This window comes from Gouania willdenowi, chromosome 16, assembly GCF_900634775.1.
Source record: "Gouania willdenowi chromosome 16, fGouWil2.1, whole genome shotgun sequence".
NCBI classification, from domain to species: Eukaryota; Metazoa; Chordata; class Actinopteri; order Blenniiformes; family Gobiesocidae; genus Gouania; species Gouania willdenowi.
In genome coordinates this window covers 5594421-5620986 of record NC_041059.1, presented here as the reverse complement: position 1 = coordinate 5620986, position 26566 = coordinate 5594421, and the positions used below count along the sequence as shown (strand labels likewise).

The 26566-nt window shown below is 40.4% G+C and overlaps 1 protein-coding gene across 1 annotated transcript in view; it reads left to right on the top strand.

The window, feature by feature from the left end:
• fhl3a (four and a half LIM domains 3a) overlaps window positions 1–19852 on the top strand; it is a 53072-nt gene extending 33220 nt beyond the window's left edge. Inside the window, exons 3-6 of the mRNA XM_028470487.1 lie at window positions 2938–3112; window positions 17423–17592; window positions 17738–17924; window positions 19143–19852. Of these exons, the coding sequence (XP_028326288.1) occupies window positions 2938–3112; window positions 17423–17592; window positions 17738–17924; window positions 19143–19297 (687 nt within the window). The 3' untranslated portion in view covers window positions 19298–19852. The remainder of the gene's footprint in view (window positions 1–2937; window positions 3113–17422; window positions 17593–17737; window positions 17925–19142) is intronic.
• The last annotated feature ends 6714 nt before the right edge of the window (window positions 19853–26566 follow it).

Here is a 26566-nt window from a genome sequence, read left to right as displayed (position 1 = left end):
GCTGATTTTTCTTTCATTTCACACAAATTCATGTAAAACAGCATGTTCTATAATCTATATCATTGTTTAAAATATGTACACGTGAAAAATAAATCTAAATCTAAATGTTAAATAATTTGCCAAGTGTAAAACATTTTGGTTTACATTTAACATTTAGATTTACATTTAGATTTAACATTCAGATTTTGATTTATTTTTAACGGACACGTAATCGGCTACGCACTTCTTTATGGGCGCTGAATGTAAAAACTCGGTTACTATTTCATTGTCGACATATTTTGAAAACCTAAATGTTAAATCTAAATCTAAATGTTACATTTAAATCAAAATGTTAAATCAGTTGTCACGGTGTAAAACATTTAGATATTAAATCTAAAAGTTACATTTAAATCTAAATGTTAAATCTAAATGTTAATCTAAGTGTACACATTTTTAACAATGATATAGAACATGCTGTTTTAGATTAATTATGTCGGCTATGAAACAGTGACTGAGTTTTTACATTCAACACAGTAAAACCTACGTATGACTCGTCTCAATTTGCACCACCTGTTACCAGAAAAAAGATCAACTTCAAAGTACAAATGTACATGTACAATGTTTAGACAGGGCTTTGGATGATGTGATGTTAATGGTTCATAATTCACAATAAATGAGCCATGTACTCTATAATTTGTGTGGCACAACAGTGCACACAAGCTAATTTAAAATGCACTCATGCAGGCCGTTTCCAGTACGTCCCCACAAGCCTACAGACTAATTTAGTCCCAGCATGAAGGATTGTTGTTCCCTTCTTCCCCACAAAAGAACTCTGCAAAATGTCTCCCTAATGGAAAACACTAACATGAAGTCCATCATTGGGGTCAGGGTTTTATAAACTGTTGGGGGCCGTGGACGACTTTCAGCGAGGAATGCGCCTCGTAATCCTCACACCATTTACAAAATTATTTTAGTTTTATTACAAAACTCTAGCCTAGATACTAGAGGATTAGTACATATTGTAAATAATTACTTTATACCTACTTTAGAAAAAATTTAAATTAATTTGACAAATTGGCTTTCGGTTACAAATTAGTAACTTTCACCAGAATGTAGCCACAAAACCAAAGAAATACTTGTACATTTAAACCTACGACACATTTTGAAGTCAATCACTCTATTTTCTTGTAATTCTTTTTTTTTTCTAACTGTAAAACTTTTTCTAATCGTATACTTGCAAAATCTTGCTCAATACATTTTCAATGTTAAAAAAAAAGAAGCTAAAACTTCTGAGTCATGGTAGATGTTTAGAAAATATCTCAGCATTATCAATTTCACCATCATGCAAACAATTGGAATCATGCAAAAATGGCATTTTAAAACATCATTTTTTCACTTATGAAGACAATAATTCATTTTTATAAACAAATTACAAACAGCCAATTGAAATGTGCTGATACACGCCAACAGTTGCTGTCTTTCTTAAAATTGCCTGGCCCCCACCTGTGCAGTGGCTATAATTGTGGGAATCAATACAAATTCTGTACATATTTTAACTTTCTATTACTTCCAATTCTTACCCGATTCACAACATTCAAATGTCAGTGTTCCACTCTTTATTGACAATGTTATGAGAATTGAAAAATGCCAACACTTTTACTGTAAACTGCTATATATCTGTCCATCTTTAACTCAGAGACACAATTTTAGCACAAAATTGTTGTCCACTTTCTAATCTACTAATCTATCTACTTTTCGGAGGTTGCACTTTGACAAAATAAATGTATATGAATTTTTAAAGTGACCCTGTTTGTCATGATGATGCATGCAAATCTTAACTGATTTACACCATTCAAAAATCTAAATGTTCTGCTCCTTAGTGACAATGATAATATCTAATTTGTAAAATGCTAACTCTCTTACTTTTAATGTAATTTAAGGTTTTATGCAAATTAGGCTGCTTTTGCAAGCCTTAGAGTGCTTGATTAGGTCTGCTAGAGTGTGGCAGCTGCTGCTCATGAACTTTGAGGAAAACTGCTGTTAAAGTTTCAATTGTGCAGCTAAAGCCACGATTTGTAGCTTAACATTTTGCTACAATCTTCCTCTTACTTTAAATTATACTTTTAGTGAGAATGCTGAGCATTCACCTAGTGCTTTGCTTCCACAAGTAGAACTTTTACCCCAATACTTCTATGGGCAGCTTTAGTTCAGTGTGATCAGAACCTGCTTCTACTTTCCTGTGAGCAATCATCAAGGGGAGCCTGGTTCTAATCTTGCTCTGCACAATGTCTGTACCTTTGACTCTAAACAAACGGTTGCTAAATCTTCAATGACTAAAGGCAATGCTGTTCATTCTCTGTGAGTACCGCCTACAAATATCTAAGCTTTTGGTAATGTGTACAAACTTGTGTTTATTAACAATAAACACATACAGCCGAAAGAGTTGGCAATCCTTTTTCGCATTCCCACTTGCATTGTCGTGGCAATGCAATTTTTTGTAGATGTTATTTATTTTATTTAAGTGACTCCACATTTAGCTCGCTGACCTCCAGTTTGACAAATCCTGAGATTAATAATATCAACTAATTCAGGGCTTGCAATTGAGTTTAGGTTGATTACTTTTGGTATTGAACAGTGAATAAAATCGTTCGCTCCCATGTTACTGGAGCTTATAGGAATCATGCACCTTTAGTGTGCACGTGTCCCAAATACATTGTCCTGCACACACTGGGATTTCAAGTGTCAGTTTGACCCAGAGCAGCTCTGCACTCCTCTGTGTTCCTGTTGCTAAACTAAACATCTGTCAGTGCTACGTCCTGCAGTCGTCTCATTAGTCGTCTCCTTTAAATGAAAACTTTTCAAACTTCCAAAATAAAGGAAAGAGGCTTTTTTCCCTCTATTTAGCACATACCTGTCATCTGACTTAGTTTCTAACTGCTTTTCTTCATTTGCCACCAGGAGCTGTTCTATGAAGACAGACACTATCACGAGCACTGTTTCCGCTGCTTTCGCTGTGATCGTTCTCTGGCTGATGAACCTTTTACCAGCCAGGACGAAGCTCTGCTCTGCAACGACTGCTACTGTAATGAGTTCTCATCCAAATGTGTCGCCTGCGACAAGATAGTCATGCCAGGTAAATGCTGCAGGGCAAGAAGATCTGTTCATATTGATTGGAAACTGGAGCTGCAACTAACTTTTATTTTGTAGTCGACTAATCTGTCGATTCTTTTTCGATTAGTCGACTATTATTTTTCTGTTCTAAAGCACATATTTTTGGACTGCTTTTTTAGTGCACCTGCTTAAATCCTTCCACCTGTTGTGCTGTGACAGTATGTTTTACAGAGAGGAATTAAAACAATGACATAAAACATGTATTTGTAGTGCAATTGTTAAAACAGCTGTAGAAAAATGTATATTTCTTTACGAAAGCACATTATACTTTGCTCTCATCTGATTTTCAATCCAATACACATAAGTCAATGTTAACTGATTATGATAAAAGTAGGCCAGGTGAGGATGGACATATTTGTACTCTCGTGTTCATACTACTCTAACTCAGTTGTACTGATACATGCAGTGTTCTTCTAGAGAACCTTCAGAATGTTATCTTTTAAAAGAGTCTCTCCCCATGCATGTGCACCAAAGGGTTCAAACAGTTATCATTCCAATATGGGAATGTCTTGGACAGGCGTTTTTCCAAAATCTGGGTGGACCTCAAAAGGTTAAAACATAAAATATCATTGAAATCACAATAAAATCATGAATAAATTAAATATCACAAACTTAAATTAAGATCTTATGTGCTCTGAAAAAGGAACGAAGAAAATCCGTCATCTGGAGCAGCTGTAAACCTGTAAAAACATAGACCAATGAAAAAAGACGGTTCGTTTTTTGTTTTTCTTAACCAATCACATCTCCCTGCTCGTTCTCGACCCCTCGCGCACGAGGTGGATGCTACATTCAAAATCATGCTAGCTTTAAAAAATTACCGACCCTTCCTTTAAAGTGTAAGTTGTCTTGAACATAGTAGTAGTAAACAAAGTAAAGTGTAAATAAGTAACTTTATAAACCTGCCTGCAGGTTGTGAAGGTAATGAGGTTTAAACCAATCACAGAGCTGCTGCGACCTAAATCAAGTCTATAAAATAAAAGAATAAATAATAAGATCTTGTTTAAAAGAATCCTCACAAGTTAAGAAATATCTAATTATTGTTCTATCATGAATTTCCAAGATTAAACAACACGTCGATACAAAATTGGCATTGACAAATTTTTGTAGTCGACATTATCGCTTATGTCGACTAACCATTGCAGCCTTATTGGAAACTTTAACCAACTGGACACTTGGATTGATTGCTATGCATCTTCCAAAACATGGCAAGAGAAGCTTGAAAAGTGACTAAAATGGGCCAAAAGCAGTCAAGAGTGGCCGACACAAGGTCAAAATAAAGAGGAAACAGGTGGTACTGTATATAATGGCAAAGATTAACTTAAATGGGCAAAATGTGGCAAACAATAGTGAAAAAGAGGCAAAAATGTGGAACATAAAGAGGCAAAATGTTGGGAACAAAAGAAACAAGTGGTGTTTATTGAGCAGAAGTTAGCTTTTTGGGATGAAAAGTGGCCAAAAAAATTAAAGAGAGGACAAAAATTGGATAAAAGTGTCAAAAACAACTTGCAAAAACAGACCAAAAATAGCAAAAAAGGGGTATTTAATGTCAAAAGGAACCTTAAGTCTGAAAAAAATAGGTAATAGGAAGGAAATACTGTAGGTAAAAATAGGTAAAAAGGTGCTAAAGTTTTCCCCTTTTTTTTTTTTTTTTTTTTTTTTTTTCACCTTGTTTGCACATGCTGTTGAAGGTTAACACTACAAGAAGTGCAATCTTTTAACAGCAATGCATATTTTATTATTGCAATTAAATAAATGAGTTTATTTCATTGCATAATTGTGACCATCACCAGCCCTCCCTAGGGAAGGGTAAATACTTTATTAAAGGGAGGATGTAAAAGAGAGAGGGCAGTGTTACACCAGGGTGAGGGGGGTGGGGGGGGGGGAGTTAACAGGGAGGAGGGATACAAGATAGGAAAACGAATGGGTGGGGAATAATCAATAAGTTTCAAGTGATGTGATGTGAAATTGTGGTTGTGTATATTGTGCTTATTGTTGTGTTATCAAGCCAGTCTGGTGACCAGTGTGCGGCTTAGGAATAATGGTGGTGGCTGTGAGCAGAGGAGGAAGTGAGTGGAAGTTACATAAAACAGGTATTTGGGAACAACGTGTCTATGGTTGAGCCCAGTATGAGTGTTATCCCACAGCCCGAGGCCAGTGCGTCCATGACAAATGTGATTCCAAGAGCCGCTACTGCAAAACCCATGAGCCGCCCCCGGGCCCGAAGAAGCAGTCGGGCCAGCAGAAAGAGCGAGAGATCTAGGGGCCCCCGGCGACCACCCCACGGCCAAGCAGCCCCCCGAACGCCCCCAAGGTCCCAAGCCGAGAGGCTGCCATTGCCCCCCCCATACACACCCGAAAAGCCCCCAAGGAGCCAAGGACCAAGCGCACCACGCCACCGACTCCAACCCCCAACCCCCAGGCCCCCCAGCCCCCCACCCCCCCACCACCACCCACACCCCCGCGCCCAGCCCCCCGAGGGGAGGGCCCAGAGAGCCCCCCGCCCGAGACCCCAGCGGAGGAGCCAAAGCCCACGCCCAGCAGACGACCAGAGCCACGCCGAACAGGCAGCCGGCGGGCACCCGCCGGTGAGCCCAGAGCCAGCAAGGACCCGACCCCAGGCCAGGAGGACCCGGAATGGATGCAGCACCAGGAGCAGCCCGCCCAGGGCGAACGACCACACCCCAAGCCGCATAAGGCACCAGGGGGCCGCTGGGAGTCCCCCCGCCAGTCCCCAGGCACCCCAACCCAGCCCCCCCGGGCGCCCCAGATGCTGATGCCGCCCGCGCCACGAGCTTCAGTTCTTTAAAGCCAGGGCCCCCTCCAGAGGCCAAGCCAGACCGCCCCGCCGGGATGTGGCCCCCTAATCCCACCCCGACACTCTGCCTCACGGGGGACTGCCCAAGCAGGGGCCGCACCAGAAGGTATGCAAGGGCGCGGCACGCGCCACCCGCCCCAGAAGACCCCCGCCAGGACCGGCCCGGCCAGCCGGCCAAGCACCCCGGGCCCCAGGAGTACCCCCAGGGACCAGGACCCCCCAAGGGCAAGCCCCCGGGCCAAGCCCCCCGGGACGCGCCCCCCACCCCAGCCCAGGTCCCGGCCACAGCCCAGCAGGACCGCACAGCCCCAGACGGCACAAGGCCAGCAGCCCAGGGCCCGCCGCCCCCCGGACAGCGCAAGCCACGGGGCAGCGCCCCCCGCCGGCCCGCGAGCAACCGGCGACCCCCACCGCGGGGACGGAGGCACCCCATCGGCACACATCCAGCGCGGGACAGCAGCCCCCAGCCAAAGATGCCCCGGACCCACCCACCAGTCCGCAGATGGCAGGACATACCCACCAGGCGGCCGAAAGCAACCTCAACCATCGGAACAGCTAACGCCGCCCCCCCAGTAAACAGCATCATCCCGAGGCGCCAAACAACCCTGCCCCAACCCCGGTGAGGACACCAGCACCCCCCCAGCACACCCACCCCCCAAACCGGCGAGGCAGGCCGCCCCGGGCCCGCACACCGCGGGGCCCGCCCCCAAGGCCACCAGGAGACAAAGCAAGCACCAAGCCACACCCAAGGGGGAGAGGCACCCCCGCGCCCCACCCGGCCGACACAGCCCGGAAAGACCCCGCAAGGAGAAACCCCGGCAAAGCCCCCCCGAGACCCACCGCCACGCCCGACCGCACCATCTTGATGTGCTTTTACTCTATGCAGTGGCCCAGCCACCAACAGAGGGGCCAGGCCCCCACCGGAGAGGCCCAAATATGTGTACCAACCCACCACCCTGTTATGGTGCCTCTCCATTCCCCAATGGAGAGGCACTTCCCGATCCCCTGTGTGAATGTGTGTGTTTGGTGAATGTATGGGGTGTAATTAAAAGAAGGGGGATGGAGGGGAGCGGTGCTCCCCCTCCAGCCTCTGTGGATTTATGTGTATGTGGTGTAATAGGCCGGAGGGTGTAAATGATGATACACCCTCCGGGGGGTGACATGTTGAGATGCGATTAAAATTGGAGGGATTAGTAGGGCAACTAGAGGTGGGAGGGCCGCCCCCACGCCACTACATAGTAACACAGGTGGCGGGCCCCTCCACCCCCAGCCCCACCATCCAGCCCCCCAAGGGTTGGGTATTGGTGTGTGGTGCATTTAGTGAGTGAGCCAGACCAGCTGGGAGTGGGGTGAAGTGAACATGTAGGAGGCCTGTCCAGTGTGAGCCGGGCCCGTCCGCGTGGCGGGCCACGCGAGAGGGTAGATGGCGCAGACGGGCAAGTGGCACTGCGGGCCCCGGAACAGCACAGCCGGAGACCCCCCCCCACGGCACCCCCCAGACCGCGCCGGCCCCGCGGAGCACGGCGACACCCCCCACCCCCGGGTACAGCCAGGCACCAACAACATCCCCCGGCGCCCCAGGGGGCGACCCCCGCCGCCCGCCGGCCCGGAGCAACGCCACCCCGCCACCAAGGGGAGCGGCCGAGCAGGGGGGAGGCCCATGCCCGCACCAGGGCCAGCACAGGCCCACCCGGCGCCACGATACAACACTCTCCACCGGGAGGCGGCCCCGGCCCCCCCGACGAGAGAGGACGCCATCCACCGCCAAGCAGGGCCATCCCGCCAGCCACGGACCGGCAAGCCAGAGTACCGAAGCACCCCCAGCCCGGAACCGCCCCCCCACACCAACGGCGCCAATAGAGCCCCCCCCCCCCACGGAGGCAATCCCCGACGACCCACACACCGGCACGAGACACCCCCCCGACGCCAGCACACCCCGAACAACAGCGGGCCCAAGGCCACCAGCCCCGCCCCGCCCAAGGCTGCGCAGCGCCGCCACGAGCCGCGGCCGGTCCCCGGGCAGATGGCCGGAGAGCACCTCCCCGGACACGTAGCCCAAGGATCCGCCCCCGGGGCACCCCCGCCCCGGAATCGCGCCCACGGCGCCCGGTGCACCCAGCCAGCAGACCAGCCAATCCCAACGCGGATCCACCGGGCCAGGAACCACGCGCCGCGCCCCCGCACACCCGCCCAATACGACCCCCGGGGAGGCCCCATAGCACCCCTCACCCCACCCCCTAGCCATAACGTCCACACCCCGGCCATCGCGGTCGTACAAAAAGCCCCCGAGGGGGCCCCGCCTGGCTCGCCGCGCAAGCGACATCCCTAGCAAAGGTGCGCCCCAGGGAGCCAAGCCAAGGACCCGCAAGGGCCAACGGAGCAACCCACAGCCACACCCCGCCACCCAGCAACCCAGGAGGCAATCGCCGACCCCGGGCAGCAGCCACCCCCAAAGCTACCCCCACCCCGGATCCCCCCGGACCGGAGCCAAGGACCCCACCACCCCAGGCCCCCCAACGAGACCACCCCCGAGCCAACCCACCCGGCACGGCACCGCCCGTCCCCCAGGCGGGAGCCACAGCCCCCCCACCAGTGCCCCAGGCCAACGGGAGCCCCCCAAACCCAACCCCACAGGATGGCGGGCGCAAGAGCAAAGGAGGAGGAGGGGGGAGGACGAGACAGGGGGACAGGGAGCAAGGGGAAGGAGCGGCAGGGGAGCACGCAGGGCCCCAGCCCCAGAGACCAGCCAGATGCGCATGCAAGGGGCAACGGCGCCAAATCAAACAGCCCCGGGACCCCGTGAACACCCAGAAGGAATGCACACCCGTGCTGAGGCAACAAGGCACCCCGGCAACCCACCCCAGCCCCCCTGACCAAGACCACCCCAGAGGCCCAAGGCGGCCCCGGCCTACAGTTGGGCTAGTGCGTTAGTAAAGAGTGGTGCTGGCAGTCGCTTGCAGGCTAGATCATCAGGCTTTTAAAAATTTAGATTTAATGCAATTAAAAAAGGAGTCCAACGCTCCTCAAAGCACGTTATTTTTTTTTGTTTTCTGAGAGCAGACATCTTTTCCATGGAAATAAATTCTGTGAGGAGATTTTGCCATTGGTTTATGTTTAAGGATTTTTTGTCTTTCCAATTTAGTAATATTGTTTTTTTTGCAATGGCTAGTGCCGCAAGGATTGATTGTGATTGGTTTGCTGGAGGTTGAAGCATTGTCAGGTCTCCAATCAAACAAAGATTTGGAGATAAAGGAATTCTGTAGTCCAAAATGGAGGACAGTTTTTCAGTGATTAGAATCCAAAAGTGTTGAACTGGGGAGCAAAGCCATAAGGCATGTAAATAGGAATCCGCTGTATTCTGGGTGCACTGAGAGCAGATGTCTGTTGCTGAGAAGCCCATTTTATGCATTTTCTGTTGGGTAATGTGGGATCTGTGGAGGACCTTGTATTGAATTAGCTGAAGGTTTGTGTTTTTTGTCATTTTAAAAGTATTACAACAAATTTCTGCCCAGAAATCAGTGCTCGGGGTGATTGAGAGTTCGGCCTCCCACTTCGCGATTGGTAAGTAATTACAGTTAGTGTTCGAAAGCGCTCTGTATATTTTTGAGAGTTTTTTTGATTTTGTTGAGATTTTTTTCATATATATAGCCAGTTCTGGAGGTTGTAACGTAGTTAAGTCTAGTGGAGTGGTTTTCTTTATTGTCTCTGTTACTTGTAAGTACTGTAGAAAGTTACTTTTATTTATATCGAATGCTTGGGTTAGATTATTATATGACCTGATCTTGTCATTTTCAAAAAGGTCTTGGAGATGAGTGATTCCACTCTCTTCCCATGTCTTCAGATAGAGTGGTGTTTTTTTATTTTTAAAGTCGGGGTTGTGCCAGATTGGAGAGAGTATACTAGTTTTTAATTGGCTATTTGTGATGTCCAGGGCTTTCCACCATGCAGTCAGTGTGGAGGCAATTAGTGGGTTTTTAAAGCAGTTGTGATGTTTGAGGGTCGCAGTGATAAAAGGGAGATCAGAGAGTTTAATGTGTTTGCAGTCTAACTGTTCTATTTCTAGCCAGGTGTTGTAGTATTCTTTTGGATTTAGCCATTCTGTTAAATATAGTATTTGGTTTGCTAAGTAATAATGCATGAAATTAGGGGCTTCTAAACCACCCTCGTCTTTGTTTTTTTGAAGGGTAGAAAGGCTTATTTTAGGTTTTTTATTTCTAGTATAGAATTTTGTAGTTGTAGAATCTAATCTTTGAAACCATTGTTTTGGTGGTTTCAGTGGTATCATTGAGAACAAGTAGTTTATTTTTGGTAAGATTTTCATTTTAACTGAGGCTATCCTGCCAAGTAGTGAGATGGGGAGATTGTTCCATCTCCGCAGATCTTCTGTGACTTTGTCCAACATCGGATCATGATTTAGTTTAATTAATTCATTTAAGTTTGGTGATATATTTAAGCCTAGATATTTAATTGTATTTGTGGTGGAGGGGTGTTGTGGATTTTGGTGTTCAGGATTCCAAGAGTTTTTTGTCAAAGGGAGGATTGATGATTTTGTCCAGTTAATGGAATAGTCTGATAATTTAGAGAAGCTGTTTATTAGATTAAATACTTCCTCTAAAGAGGATTGCGGTTCTTCCAAATAGAGTAAAATGTCATCCGCGTAGAGATTAATTTTGTGTTCTGAGATGGATGAGTGGATTCCTTTAATAACAGAGTTCTGACGTACAGCTGCTGCGAGAGGTTCAACGAATATTGCAAAAAGCAAAGGTGAGAGTGGACAGCCTTGTCTGGTTCCCCTCTGCAGTGTGAAGCTTTGGGATGTTATTTTGTTTGTGGTTACTGAGGCCTTAGGTTTATTGTACAGGGTGGAGATCCATTGTATGAATGATTCTCCGAAGCCAAATTTGCCAAGGACAGTTAGGAGGAATGACCAGTTTACTCTATCAAATGCTTTTTCTGCATCGAGTGACAAGATTATTGTTTTCTTTTTAGAGTTCTGTGCCATGTTGATCACATTAAACAGTCTTCTCACATTGTCTGTGGAGTGTCTATTTTTAATAAAACCTGTCTGGTCTTGGTGTATAATTGACTGTACTACTTTCTCTAACCTGGATGTGAGTGCTTTGGAAATAATTTTTAAGTCTGTGTTAATAAGTGAGATGGGACGATAGCTTGAGGGTAATATGGGGTTTTTGTCTGGTTTAAGTAACAATTTAATGTTCGCTGTATTCATGTGACCTCCTACATGCCCTTTATTTTTGATCTCTGTTACTACTCTGAAAAATAGTGGAGCCAGCATTGACCAGAAATGTTTAAGGAATTCAGCAGGGATCCCATCTGGACCTGGTGCTTTGCCTGTTGACATGCTATCTAAAGCATTTTGTAATTCTTGTAAGGTTAATGGTGAGTCTAAGGTGGTTTTCTGATCTATAGTGAGCTGTGGTAGGTTTAGTTTATTAAGAAAGGTTTTAATATCTTCAGGGTCAGGGTTTAAATTTGATGAGTATAAGTTTTGATAATAATCATGAAAGATGTTATTAATGTCCTGAGGTAAGTTTAAAGTTTGACCTGCGTTATCAGAAATTGCTGCTATAAAGGAATTTTCTTTATTATGTTTGAGCTGATTTGCTAAATATTTGCCTGATTTATTATTGTAGTCAAAGTTTTTGTATCGTAATTGTTGCAAAATGAAGTCGGTTTTTTTAGATAAGATGATATTCAGATTAAGTTTTGTATTTTGGAGTTTTTCCCATAAAAGTTCAGAAGGGTTAGCTGCGTATTCTTCCGTAAGTTCTTTGATCTTTTCTTCAAGTGTTTTTTCTGCTATCTGTTCCTGTTTTTTCTTAAAAGAAGAGTATGATATAATCTTCCCTCTAATGACAGCCTTGCCAGTTTCCCAGAGTAAGGACGGTGATATTTCCGGGGAGTCGTTTGTCAATAGAAAGTCCTCCCATTCTTTTCTTATAATTTTTTCAAATTTACTGTCATTAAGTAATGAAGTGTTAAAGCGCCATAGAGAGGATACTTTCTGATTAGAGTCACACTGCAGGGTGAGGGATATTGGGGCATGATCGCTAATAATTATAGGATGTATTTTAGATGACATCTTATGTACGATGGAATTATTTGAAAGAAAAAAGTCAATTCGGGAGAAGGATTTATGCACGGGGGAGAAGAAGGTATATTCTTTTTTAGTTGGGTTATTCAGTCTCCATACATCTCCTATTCCAAGATCTTCCATGTAATCCATTAATACTTTAGCAGATCGAGATGGTTTTGTATTTGAGCACTTACTAGATCTGTCCAATGATGTGTTGAGCGCCAGATTGAAGTCACCTCCGATGATTAGAGACGAGTCTGCAGAAAGGTCTGAAAGCTCTGAGAAAATTCTATGGAGAAAATCAGGGTCATCATTATTGGGGGCATATAGATTAAGAATTGTGAAACATTTATTATAGATTACTACTTTGATAATAATATATCTACCCTCTGGGTCTATGACGGAGTTGATTATGTTAACGGGTAACTTTTTGTTGAGAAGAACCGAGACTCCTCTTTGTCTGGAATTGAAACATGAATTATATATCTTGTTAAAATTTGAATCTGTCAGGGATTTTTCTTCTGATTTAAGTAAGTGAGTTTCTTGAAAGAAGACAATGTCTGCATTTAATCTTGATACATAGTCAAATATCTTAATCTTTTTAGCCTGTGAGCGAATGCCACGCACATTCCAAGAAGTTACTGTAAACTGATACATAGAATGAGGTGAGTGTTAGTCCATACAGGTGTGAGCATAAGTGAGAATCTGTGAGCATTTGTGCACTGTGTTGTAAAAAGCTTGGATGCAAGGAAATAAAGAAGAGGAGACATATTTATCATGCGATAGCACCACGGGGTAAAGGACTGGATTGAATAGGTTAGTGAAAAGCACAAACATACAATGACAACAACCAATATCAAAAGAGTAAAAGGAGCAAGGGGTAATTATAGGAGGTATAGGAGGTGGGGGGTGTTGTGGGTGTTGAGTGAGTGTGAAAGAAAAAAAAGAGTGAGGGGTTCGAGACGAGTGAGTTGACATGAGGGTAGAGAGTGTCCTGTGAGAGAGTACGTGCCAAAAAGTGTTTACCAAAATCTAAGCCAATATGTAGCATACATACAAACATACATACACATACGTGTCTATATATACCTATCCATGTTTTTATTTTAGTGTTATTATCTTTATGTATTTATTTATTTTAATTATTATTATTGTTATATATATATACATATATTTTTTTAATTTATTATTATTTTTTTTTTATGGAGTTATCATTATTTTATATATATTTTCTCTATTTATATATATATATATATATATATATATATATATATATATATATATATATACACATACACACATATATATACATATATATACACATATACATACATACACATATACATACATACATACATATAAACATATATATACATATATATACACATACATACATACACACATACATACACATACATACATATACATGCACATACATACACACAAACATATACACATACATATATATATATATATATATATATACACACACATACATATACATACACACACATATATAAACATATACACATACACACACATACATACATACATATGTATACATACACATACACACACACATACATACACACTTTTTTTTTTTTTTTTTTTTTTTTTTAAGGTTTTCTGGGACAATAATAATTAAAATAAAGACTTAAAGAGCCACATGTTGAGCATCACTGACTTAATAACAGCTTCTACGTGGTGTCGCTGATAATATAGTGGGCTGGTCTGAACACAAAATGTCAGGGCTGAATATTTGTCCCAGTCCACCCCTGCTTAGAGTGATTGTTTTGTATCTTCCATCTATCAAGAATACAAATTCATTTAAACTTTAAAAGTGATGATTTGGCAAGTTCCAAGCAGACACAGATGAAAAATGTGATGAGAGATGTTAGAATGATGATGCATGATAGAGCTGCAGCCATAGGGAGGGAACGTGACACACTAATTGCAGGCCTGCTTGACTTCTCGTCTAAAAGCACGATCCGCGGCTCTGGCCGTCCGCCAGAAAACTGATAATAACAAGAGTCAAGCAAAGTGAGGAGAAGGTAAAGTTAAAAAAAAAAAGAAAAAAAAAGTGCTTTTAAAGGTGAATTTAAAGCTGCTGGAGATGGAAATCTTTTTATCAGATAAAGACAGTGATAGATCAATAAATCAAAGATTATTTGCTTGGACAAAAGATGTAAAAGGTTAAAGTTGCTGCTCTAAAGTTTGCTTTGATCACCACTGTAAACACTGGGTTTATTGACATTGTCGACAAATTTTTGTGCATTGCATTATAGGATATGGAGCCTCGTAGATGGCGGGATAAGAAGTGTTTTTTTTTTACTTTTCAACCTTTTACATCTTTTTTCAAGCAAATGACGTTCGATTTATCATCTATGAGGTCCACATTATGGACCTGTACTATGAAGCTGGATAAGTATATCCAGGATTTATCTCTGTTAGTGGGCTTTACCTAACCAAGCATTCTCTGTCACGGAGCAGCTGTACTATGAAGCAGGTTATCAACATGTTCATTTCAATCAAACTGTGCAGACTTACGTCACAAATGAGGAATAAAATTTTAAATCAATAATTCTGACGAAAAACAAACACTGTTGCTGTAGAAAAAGCAGGAAGAAAGGAATGCAGAAATTGATGACTGTTGGGCCACCGTGGCTCAGTGAGTCGTCCAATAACCGAAGGGTTGGGGGTTCGAATCCTGCTCTAGTCAAGTCATTGTCGTTGTGTCCTCGGGCAAGGCACTTTACCCACATAGCATCATATGAATGTGGTGTGTGAGTGAGTGTTGGTGGTGGTCGAAGGGGCCGATGGCGCACTATGGCAGCCTCGCTTCTGTCAGTCTGCCCCAGGGCAGCTGTGGCTATAATAGTAGCTTACCACCACTAAGTGTGGATTGAAAGCATAATGCACATCAATGTAAAGCGCTTTGAGTGTCTATGAAAAGTGCGATATAAAAAAATTGCAATATATATGTTACTGTTAATGTTTGAATTATTGAGATTGTACAACATTAATTAATGGGGGAATAACGGACACTCTGATCAGTTTTACTTTATTAAGGCACAGACCTTGTCAGAATAGTGAAACCACAAGACGCAGGTTAGGTGTTCATCCTAAGTTACCACGGTGATTTAGCCTCGTAAGAAGTTAACAAACGTTGTAGTACAGGACACACGGAATAAATCCCGGAAGTTGGGGCGATAGAGGAAATCCAGCTAAATGGTAAAGACCCTTTGTCTATATCTGATCAAAAAAATTGGTTTCAATTGAATTGACAAAAATATTGAGCTGCACGTTATAACAACACAAAGATTTTGTAGATGCATTTATTCAACAGATCGTGTCTTCTTTTTGGCTTCACCCTGATGTTTTACAGTCTTTTCAACCTGTTGAAAAGCTTGTAAAACAACTTTAAAAACTATTGAATTCGACTCTGCAGCTCGTGCACTTTTATTGTATTTGTCAAAATGACAGGCCTACCGGCCAATGTTGTCCTTATCCAAGCCGCACTGGTTTCTTTAGGCTTATATCCTGGAAGGGTTTTTCTGCCGGGGGATTTTTTGGTTGTTTTTTGATTAGAAAACATGACAGCGACCAAGTTTGAGGAGCAAAACTTTATGGAGAATGTCAGTCAAACATAAACCACTGTGTCAATGTAGAATAAACCAACCTGCACATCCACACACACATGCACACACGCACACACACACACAAAACCTCAACAGCTAAAAGGATGTAAAATGGATTGGTTGTGGACACAGATTGGAAAATGACTATTCCTCCATTTTTAAAGCTTTAGTCGAGTTACCAGCAGTAGATGTGTGGAGGCTTGTGGTTATGATTATGATTATATCTAAGTGTAGCACTATAATCTTTATATCCATAACGCAATTTAAGCATTTTAGTCGAGAACAGCAATGATCTGCTATTCTTTAACTTCAATAATGTGATAATAAGGAGAAAAACTTGGAAATGTTCCTGATTAACTAATGTTGGAACATCTTATTTTCACATATTTTAAATCATTTTTAAAAGAATTCTTATTCATTTTTTTTTTAATTTACTTGAACAAATTTGTGAAGATTTGAGTTTTTTTTACATGTTGTACTTTGAAAGAGTTACATCTTGTTTTGGTCTGTCAAATGTATTAAAAGAAAACTAAAATTTAAGGGAGAGAATGCTCTTTAACTGTTCAATTGTCATAGTTTTTAAGATTTTCTAAATGTCATCCTAACGTACTACTCATTAAGTTTGACGTCAAAGTTAATATGTAGTGCGTTCAGATTAGATAGTATGAAAAGAATGAGTATGTGAGAAATACCTGGATGTATACTATATTGGGACATTTTCTAAGTATGCACGGTGGGCACACTAGTCATACTCAACCGTCCCATGATGCATTACGAGCGGAATGTAAAATGGTCCTGGGACTGGCTTCAGGCTAAAAATCAAACATCACCTTTTCAAAACAAAAGCATCTCTTCTTGTCTTTCATTAGTTTTTTAAGGCTTTTGTTAATAGAGCTTTTGTTTTGAAGTTAACAGGAAGTTTTGTCAGCAGCACAATGGAGGAGTTAAATGTCTAATACGAGTTCAATGTTCATTAAAAAATGCTAAAACTTCTGAGTCATGGTAGATGTTTTTATACAGCATTTTGAATTTCACTCTAATGCAAAAATGGCATTTTAAAACATCAGTTTTCCATTTATGAAGCCAATAATTTATTGTTAAAAACAAATTGCCAAGATTTTTTGTGACAGTTTCTTGTTTTGCCTAAAATTGCCTGGCCCCCACCATTGCTGTGTAGCGGCTACAATTATTAGATTTTGTATTTTATTTAAGTGACCCCACATTTAGCTCATTGACCTTCAGTTGGACATATCCTGAGATTAATAATATCAACTAATCCAGGGCTTGCAATTGATTTTAGGATGATTACTTTTGCCACTGGTATTGAAGAGTGAATAAAAGCTCAGTTCATCTTTTGTAAATTGGGTTTTAGTTTTGAAGTGATTTTGCCAGTAGCACAATGGCAGGTCTCTGAAAATCTCTGAAATGTCGGAATGAAATGTTTTCTGCAGGTTTTATGGATCAAATGAGCACATGTTGATATTCTACTTGGTCACTTTCTCGCTTAAAAGGTTTCAATCAGGACTTTCAAAGGTGGAGAATCACCAGAGATATTTAGCCTCAGTGTGATTCAGGTTTTTGTCATTGTATATACTCATTGAGTTTGTAGTGTATGGTGCATTAGTGGGACATTGGTCTGGTACATTCTGGTCTTTGGTAATTCTTGGTCTTGAGTACATCACTACCATCTCCTATTGATTCCTTTTCGTTCTGCTTGCATAGGTACTCGAAAGCTGGAGTATGCAGGCTCCACGTGGCACGAGGGCTGTTTTATCTGTCACAGTTGCAAACAACCAATCGGTTCTAAGTCCTTCATTCCCGACAAAGACGAGCACTACTGCGTCACCTGCTACGAGGACAAGTTCGCTCCCCGCTGCACGCGCTGTAAAAAGGTGCAACTCAATAAGACTTCATTTAATTTTTTAGTTATTCCAACACACAAGAGGGTTGAAGCTGTGCAGAATGCATGCAAGTGAATTATTTCAGGAGTGAAACAAGTGCATGATCTTCTGACCCTGGTTTTTTTTTTTTTTTTAGACGCTGGCTAAAGGTGGCGTGACCTACCGGGACGAGCCGTGGCATAAGGAGTGCTTTGTTTGCACCGGCTGTAAGACACAGCTGGCCGGTCAACACTTCACCTCCAGAGAAGAAAACCCATACTGTCTCAAGTGCTTCGGCAACATCTACGCCAAGAAGTGTGAAGCCTGCAGCAAACCTATCACAGGCAAGTGTTCATCCCTGGGCCATCTGTAAGTAGGGGATTAAGGGGAGAGATTTTTGGGGCCCATCCATAAAGTCAGCAAATTGTTGTTCTATGAATCTGTGATAACCACATGTATTTATTCATCTGAATAATATCCACTAACCAGGAAGTTTATTATTATATGCTATCTTGAAGATGTAAATCCTTGTTTAATCAGAAATAAAATGGGTTAAAAGTGACCAAAAATGGTGGATAATGTGGTGGTTAAAAACCACAGACATTGGTTAAAAGTTGCAAATTACAGAAAAAGTAGTAAAAAGGGTCCAAAGTGTCAATATTGGCTTAAAAGTTGCAGAAAAGCTAGGAACAATTAGTTTAAACTGGCAAATAATGGGCATGACAAATTATGAATGTGGTTAAATTGGCAAAAATAAGCATGAAATATGGTGAAACGAGGTTAAAAGTGACAATAATGGGTCAACATATGCAACATTAGATGGAAAAAGATGTGAAAATTGATTTTAAAAAATAATGTTAAGAAATGTATCGGTTTCCTCTTCTGTCTACACGTACTGCGCCATGTTTTCTCAGATAGAAGTGGTCATGTGACCAGATACGTCACGTTTTGCGACGTGTAATTGCGGAAAAAGTGTTTCCAATATCCAATATCGAAACATCTAAAAAACCTCCTCACGAAAGTGTAAAAACATTTTAGCAATAGTTTTTTTCCGACATTCAGGTGTTTCCATTACCAGTTTTTATTGCGCTATTTTGATATTGCAAAAATAAGCATGAAATGTGGTGAAAAGAAGTTAAAAGTGACAATAATGGGTCAATATATGCAACATTAGGTGGAAAAAATGGTGAAAAGGGTTTTTAAGTGCTGAAAATCTCTTGAAAATTGAAAATATGTGCAGAAAAGGCATTGAAATTTGATGGAGAAGTGGCAGAAATGGGAGTAATATAGCAAAGATGCATTAAAAGGAGCAAAAATATGGCAAGAAAGTGATGAAAATAGATTAAAATATGGAAAGTTTGATTTAGTTGCAGAAAAAGAGTGAAAATAAGCAAAAATGGGCTCAAATTGTTCAAAAAATATTCTTAGTTTCTTGAAGGCATCTGGTGACGACTGTCTGATCATACCTTCATTAAGCATGCACATAGAATAGTTTATTACTAAATTACACATTTGTAATCTATTATTATCTGAACCTCTTCCTTATTCTGCCTCTGTCACAGGCTTCGGGGGAGGAAAGTACATCTCATTTGAAGAACGCCAATGGCACCAGCCGTGCTTCACCTGCTCTCAGTGTTCGGTTTCACTCGTAGGCGCCGGATTCTTCCCAAATGGTGACAGGATCCTGTGTCGTGACTGCCACACCAGCAGCCTATAGAGTGATAGATTATTACCACCTTTCCCTCCGCTCTGCTCTTTGGCCCAGCTTTTTTTTTTAAGAACCACAAGTCATTACTAAAGAAAGGCAACACAGACCAACAAGTTCTGCCTCAGGTCCTTTTTTTTTTTTTTTTAAATGGGAAAACAGCAGCTTTTCAATGCCTGTATGTGTCAGTATCCTGTTTTGATGCTCTGTGTGAACCGCAGTCCAGATGTGCTGTTTAGCACTGTTTAGTACTATAAAATGTACGAAATGTGCAAGAAAAATATAAACCATAAAGCTTGTTACCAAAAAAGTCTTAACTTTGACATTGTTACCTTTGGTAGAACGTGTTACAGCAAATTAAGCAAACCCCGTGGCTTGTGTTTTAAAAGTAATGCAAAGATCCTTTTTTGATGCTCCAGTACAGACATGACCAGCTGGTGGCTACCAAAGAAAATACACAAAATGACTTCAAAAACACAACATGGGACAGCAAAAATACACACAATGACTCCGAAAACACCCAAAAGGAAAACAAATTATACGACATGACTCCAAAAACACAAAAAGGACAGCAAAAATACATAAAATTACTCCAAAACCACATAAAAGGACAACAAACTACATAAAATGGCTCCAAAAGCCTGCATAATAGTAAAAAAAAAACACAAACATGACAATAGCAAATACACAACATATATCCTAACACACACAAAAGGATAACAAAAATACACAAATGACTCCAACAATGCATAACAACTCCATACACAGAAAATCGCTCTAAAGACACAAAGGGAACACAAAAATACACTAAATCTTTCCAGAAGCATGAACATTTACAGCGAAAAAAACCCTCAAATTTACAACAGCAAATACACAACATTACTGCAAAAGCAGAAAAATTACAACAAAATACACAAAAAGCCTAACAATACAAGACGAGTAATAAAGCACAGAAAATTATATCAAGAAACCCCCAAAAAACACAAAAAATTACTAAAAACACAGAAAATCACTCAAAAAACCACAAAAGGTCAACAAAAAGACACTAAAACCTTAGTGCTTTCCTCCTTTACTGGTTATTTTACTTGATGTTGACATGAATGTTGATAATATGGTCCTAGGATCAGACAATCTGATTTTTGTGGCTCCGGCCATGATAAAATTTGCCCATCTCTGCTTTAGTATTTGCAGTTTTATGTATTTTTTTGTCGCTAGTTTTCTTTCCTGTTTCATATCTGAATATTACAAGGCTGTAAATGTGGGACAACTAAAACCAAAATCGGAGAATCAAAATGTCAAAGTATATTTCAGATGAAAATGTATTAAAAACAAACATTAGACAATCAAATCTTTTGCACTTTGGTTAAGATATCATTTGTGGCTCATGAACATGACACAAAAACCACTTCTTAGTTGTACGTCTGCGTTTGTTCAACGTTGCAAGTTCATGTTTTGTTTTTTTAATATAAAAATTGTATTTTGTTTTCATTTTTCATTATTGTTGCATTCAATCATTGAATTACTATTGCACAAAGAGCCAGCATTTATTACCCTTGGGAAGCTAACAAAGTTTGATACTGATGGGGGTTTTTATTTTTTATTTTTCTGAAATGAAAAGTTCATTTGGCTGAACAATTATTGTCAAAAATGTCAGTGACTGTTTTTAATGTATTTGAAGAAAAAAAAGAAAAGAAAAAAAAAAAAAAAACTTTTATTTTTCATTATTTCAGCTTTGATGCTGGTGAGTCAGAGTTGGCAAAAAGAAAATGTATGGTTAAGATTTAAAAAATAAATAAAAATGTAATAAAATGGACATGGCTGAATAGTTAATTGTATTTGTGAAGCCCTATTAAATACATTTACACTGAATGTAATGCAGTGGTGTCTTTTCTTTGCTTTTACTGTTAAAGCGAGAGAAAAGAGCTGTGTGTGTGTGTGTGTGTGTGTGTAGAAACAGGCACTGTGAGATCACATCTGTGTTGGTGCGACTGTTTATGCTGACTCAACCGTTTCATTGCAGCCACTCTCCTGTTGGCGTTGTGGAGACGTCTTCCCTGCCCCCGTTTCAGATTTTTTCACCAAAAAAGGAAATGGAAAAACTCAAAGCTGCATGGGGGGAGGGTTGATGGTGGAAGTGGGAGAGAAACGAGTGTGGGAGACAGAGAGAGAGAGGAAGGATGTTCACATCTGGATTTACTCCATGGCACTTTCACTGCATGGAGGGAGAGGGAGGGGGTGGCGGTGGGGTGCTCAGCTCTATACACAATCATTAATAGGATTTATTGAAAGATGAAAACAGGCCAGCAGGAGAGGTCAGAGGTCAACGGGTATAACTGCATCATGTGCTACATTCAGTTTAATCATTCACAGTCACTTTAATGCACATCATGGACGGCTGCAGTTCTGCAGGTTTTACAGTTCTCCTTTAGAACAAGAAGCTCATTACCAGCGAGATGATGACACCTCATTGTGACCAGAGCTGTAAAGAGTACGGATATATCCTACTTACATAGAAGCACTGTTACTTGATTGAAATTGTACTCAAGTACAAGTAAGTCACATATAAAATATTCAAGTACAAGTAAAAGGTAGCTCTATTAAACATTATTACTTTCACCCCCTATGTTTATTTTTGGTAACAAATCTTGACACGGTTCCCTTACATACAGTAAACATCTCATGTATGAATTTAAAAAGGAAGAGAACAAATCTTGCACAATTGGAACTTAATTTATTTTCCACAAAGGTATCTGTATAAAATAACAGGTTTGTCAAAATGTACATTTGTTTTCTAAATAAAATAACACCAACGATATCAATAAAAAATTTAAAAAAAAAGATTCTAAGGATCTTAGTATAGCTATTTATGAACTCTAAAACTGAGAATAATCAGCATTAAATGCCTTTTTTGCCCCGTGCATTACGTTTAATCAGATTGGTCGTCTATGATGTTTCACATTGTCCGTTGATTATTTTGAAACAAAAAATTATAATTTACTCAGTAACGGTTGGGTGTGGACAAAGTAACAAATTACTGCTTTTAAAACATACTTAAGTGCAAGTAAAATTACTGATTTAGAAATTTACTCAAAAAAGTAACCATAAAAGCAACTCAATTATAGTAATTACAGTACTTCTGTAATCTGTTATTTTCACCTCTGATCGTGACAAAAATAGAAATGTATCACTTTTTTTGCACTCAAAGAACTCCATTAATAATAATTCCAGCAAGTTCATTCTGTCTTCTTTTGGAATAATATGTTAAAGTTTTCTTTTATTCTCTGTTGCAGCTCCTAAGCTATGGAATGAGCTACTGTTACACGAAAGAAATACCTCATCACTGTTCATTTTTAAAACTGCTCTTAAAACCCATTTTTATTCCTTGGCTTTTAACCCGGCATGAGACTCTGCTCTTGTTTTAGTGTCTTGGAGTTTGTCATTATTCACTGTTGTGCTTCTTAATTACGTCAGTTTTTATTCTTGTTTTACTTAGTTTATTGTTTTGCTATTTTTATGGATTGAGTACAGCACTTTGTGCCAGCTGTGGCTGCCTTAAAGGGCTATATAAAAAAAGTTGGGTTGAGTTGAATATTCAGACAACTGTTTTCAGGAAATCTAGTTTGATGTTGACTGATGTTGGCTTTGATGTTAACACTTACTTTGATGTTGAAGCGAAGGAATCATTTTCACTCTCCCACACCTGGGACTCTCTTCTCCAGAGAGTCCCAGGGTGACAGGCCGCGTGGCCATGTTCAGAAATAACTCATGAAGACGTATGAAAGCGATCAGTAGATGCCTCTGAGGAAGACTGGCAGTTGACAGTCGAAACAGGTCAGGAGATCGAAGTAAATTTCCTGAAAAAGTTGTCTGAATGAAATAAAAGATTGATCAATACTGTTCTAAAATATGTGATTGCATATTTTATGTTTTTTTTTTATTTTGAAGAAGATTCAAAGGTTACATGATTATTTTTTTACCCAAATTGTTGGATTTTTGATGCTCTAAAACTGTTTGATTCTTCAATGGATATAATAATAAAATGAGCCTCTATCGTAAGCCGAGGCTCATGTTTCTGAGGTGTATTTAATCAAAACCGTAGCGTAGCATGCTATTAGTCAGTCGTAAGGTATCATGGGAATGATTGTCAGGCACCAGTCAGTCATTCAGCAGTTAAATGGAAAAAGAAACGCTCCATGTAGCAAACTAGGATTCCCTAAACAGAGTCTTGTATTGAGTCTGAACAAAAGTAGAAATGGTTCTGACGTGAGGGATTTGCTTCCATAATAACGAAAATCTCTAAAAACATGACGTTGCACAGTCATAAACATGCTAATGCCACAAACACAAAGTCTCTTAAATGTCCAAAAATTAACCAACATCTTATCAAAACAAGACATATTATTATCGACTAAACTAAGAGGATGGCTGAAGAAAGAACTTAATAAACCACAAATATTGGAAATGAAAGCTAAAAGCAAACAGAGAACTTACCGTGTGAAAGGGGAACACAGGAACAAAACTAGTCTCTGTGAGCAGGTAGAAGCTCTAATTAGTCCAGGCCCCAGGTGTAGGCAATCAACCAATCAGCTCGTCCCACAGGACCTCAGTGAAAGGGGTGGAGCTACAACACACCTTGTTTTTGACTGTCAAATGTATTTAAAAGAAAAAGAAAATGTAGATAATTTGCTATTAAAAATGACTGCATTCGTGTGATATAAGCAAAGGAAAATATTGTGGAGTTTTATTCAATTTGTGATTTGAAACTGGAATATTTGGTAATTTTTCACAAATATTCATGTTTTCTCTCTCATTTTTACTGTCTGCAGGCCAAATTGGATGCTCTAAAGGGCTTCATTTTGCCCCCGAGCCTTGAGTTTGACACGTGAAGTAGAATATAAACATATCAGATCCATAAAACTCACATAAACACATTCCATGCCGACATTTTGGAGATTTTTGCAGACCGTCCATTGTGGTACTGACAAAACTTCCGGGTAACTTCAAAACAAAAGCCCTATTTACAAAAGTGTTAAAAAACTATTGAAAGACAATAAGAGATGCTTTTGTTTTGAAAAGGGGATGTGTGACTTGTTTGGCTATTCCTTGGACAATTTTGCATTCCCCTCCCAATGCATCATGGGATGGCTGAGTATGACCAGTGTATGACTACCCACCATGCATACTTAAAAAATGTCCCAATATAGTATACATCCTGGTATTTCTCATGTACTCGATCTTTTCATACTATCTAATGTGAACACACCACATACCAACTTTTAATGTCAGACTTAGGATGAGTTGTACGTTAGTATGATATTTACAACACAGCCTTGGTCTTGTCTTGGTCTCGGTACGTTCTGGTCTAGGAAAGTGTAAACACTATAGTAAACACAGGATAGCTGTTTGTAAAAGTACTGAAAAAAAGCAAATTTAAAAAGTTTTTTTTTGTGTTTCCCTGCCCTCTTATTATTATTCAGCTTAATGTTTGCTGTCCTCTTGACAAAGCGCACGTCTCACTGGCTCAGAGACATAAGCTGCTATACTCACAGGTGACTCAGACCTGGGTGTGTTAAACTGCACATTAGCTAACGGAGCGCCAGAAATCATGACTGTTCACGTTTCAATCCAAATACTGATAAGATGAAATATTTCAGGTATGAACAACGAGCAGGATTTATGATTAACAGTAGCTTTCCACAGAGGGTGAGCCGCTACAAAAGTAACTGTTTTCAAACCAGTAGTGTTATTTTTACAGATAATGCAACACACAGCTATTGTTTGTTGTTTTTTTTTTCATTCTGATGACTTACATCAGGGGTGTCAAACTCATTTTAGTTCAGGGACCAAATAAAGAGCAAATGGACCACAGATTATGGTTGTAAAAAAGCTCTATTTCAACATTAATGTGCCCTAGTTTGCACTTATTAATGATATATAAAGGCACTGACAATATCCAAGCCTCACTTGTCAAACCAAACAGCGTCAAACTAAACGGCCTCAGGCTTCAAAATAAAAGTCCTCAGACTTAACGACCGATGGCATTTTATTTTGAAGGAACAGGAAGTACACATGACAAAGTAAGTTGAAAAGCCATTATTTTCTTAATTTTTTTAGAAGTTAAGACATAATGTACTGTTTGAGTAATAAATACTTAGTTAAATGAAACTAAAATGAATTCAAAACAACAGCTTTCAACTTACTCTCGTATCTGAAGCAGCACATATTAATGATGTTGTTTACAGTATTTCCGGTTTCTTCAAAATACAACGTCATGTCGTGTTTTACGTTTACGTTTCATCTGACGCCGTTTGGTCTGACAAATGAGTCCGTTTGGTCTGACAAATGAGTCCGTTTGGTCTGACAAATGACCAAATCATTTCACTGATACCTGACCTGAGGATGTATTTAAATATACACCCTATACATGTGTCTGCCAATACCAAGTGCTATATCGATCAAATGTGTCATGACCGCTGTGTGATTTAACATTAGATTGGGATACCATCAAATACACTGCAGTTTAAAATATATACTTTTTTCTAGTAAAACAACAACAATGTCCTAACTTCTAAGCCATGGCCTCTCTCAATGAAAGTAATTACTTTAATTTTTTCCCATTACTCAAACATTTAAAAAGTAACAATAAAGTATCCCACCCAGCAAAATATGGTTGAAAAGTGAAGGTAAAAAGCTGTCCTTTTCTGGTTGCAGTACTATGCACTCAAGATTAATTTTGTTAGCATTTTGTTAATTAATAAATGAATTAAAAGTGTTACATCTTACCTTACCAAAATGTAATACCTAATTGTGGGAACCTTTGTAGTCAACCTGGATCAGAATCAGATGTTTGTGGGCTGTTATGTTAAAAGTTGTTGCAATACCTTTTCTTATTATTATTTTTTGGCCGATTTGTTCCAAATTATCCCAAATAAAAGGATTAAAAAATAGTTGAGCTACTACAATGAGAAGTCCTATTTCCAATGACTATTCCTGGGCCACACTTGGACCAAATGTGCCAAATCTGAACCAAGTTGAACGACCCAATAGCAACTCAATTTCTACGACTACGTTTTGGCTAAAGTTGGACCATGTTGGACGATCCAATGACAACTAGATTTCAACGACTATATTGGGGATGCATTTGGACCAATTTTGACGTTCCAAAAAACAGACCGACCATATTTATCCCAAAAAGAAATAACGTCTAATTAACGTTGTGTGTTTGGTGGGATAAACTTGAATTGTTTTTCAATTTTTTTTTTTTTGTTTTATTTATTTCAT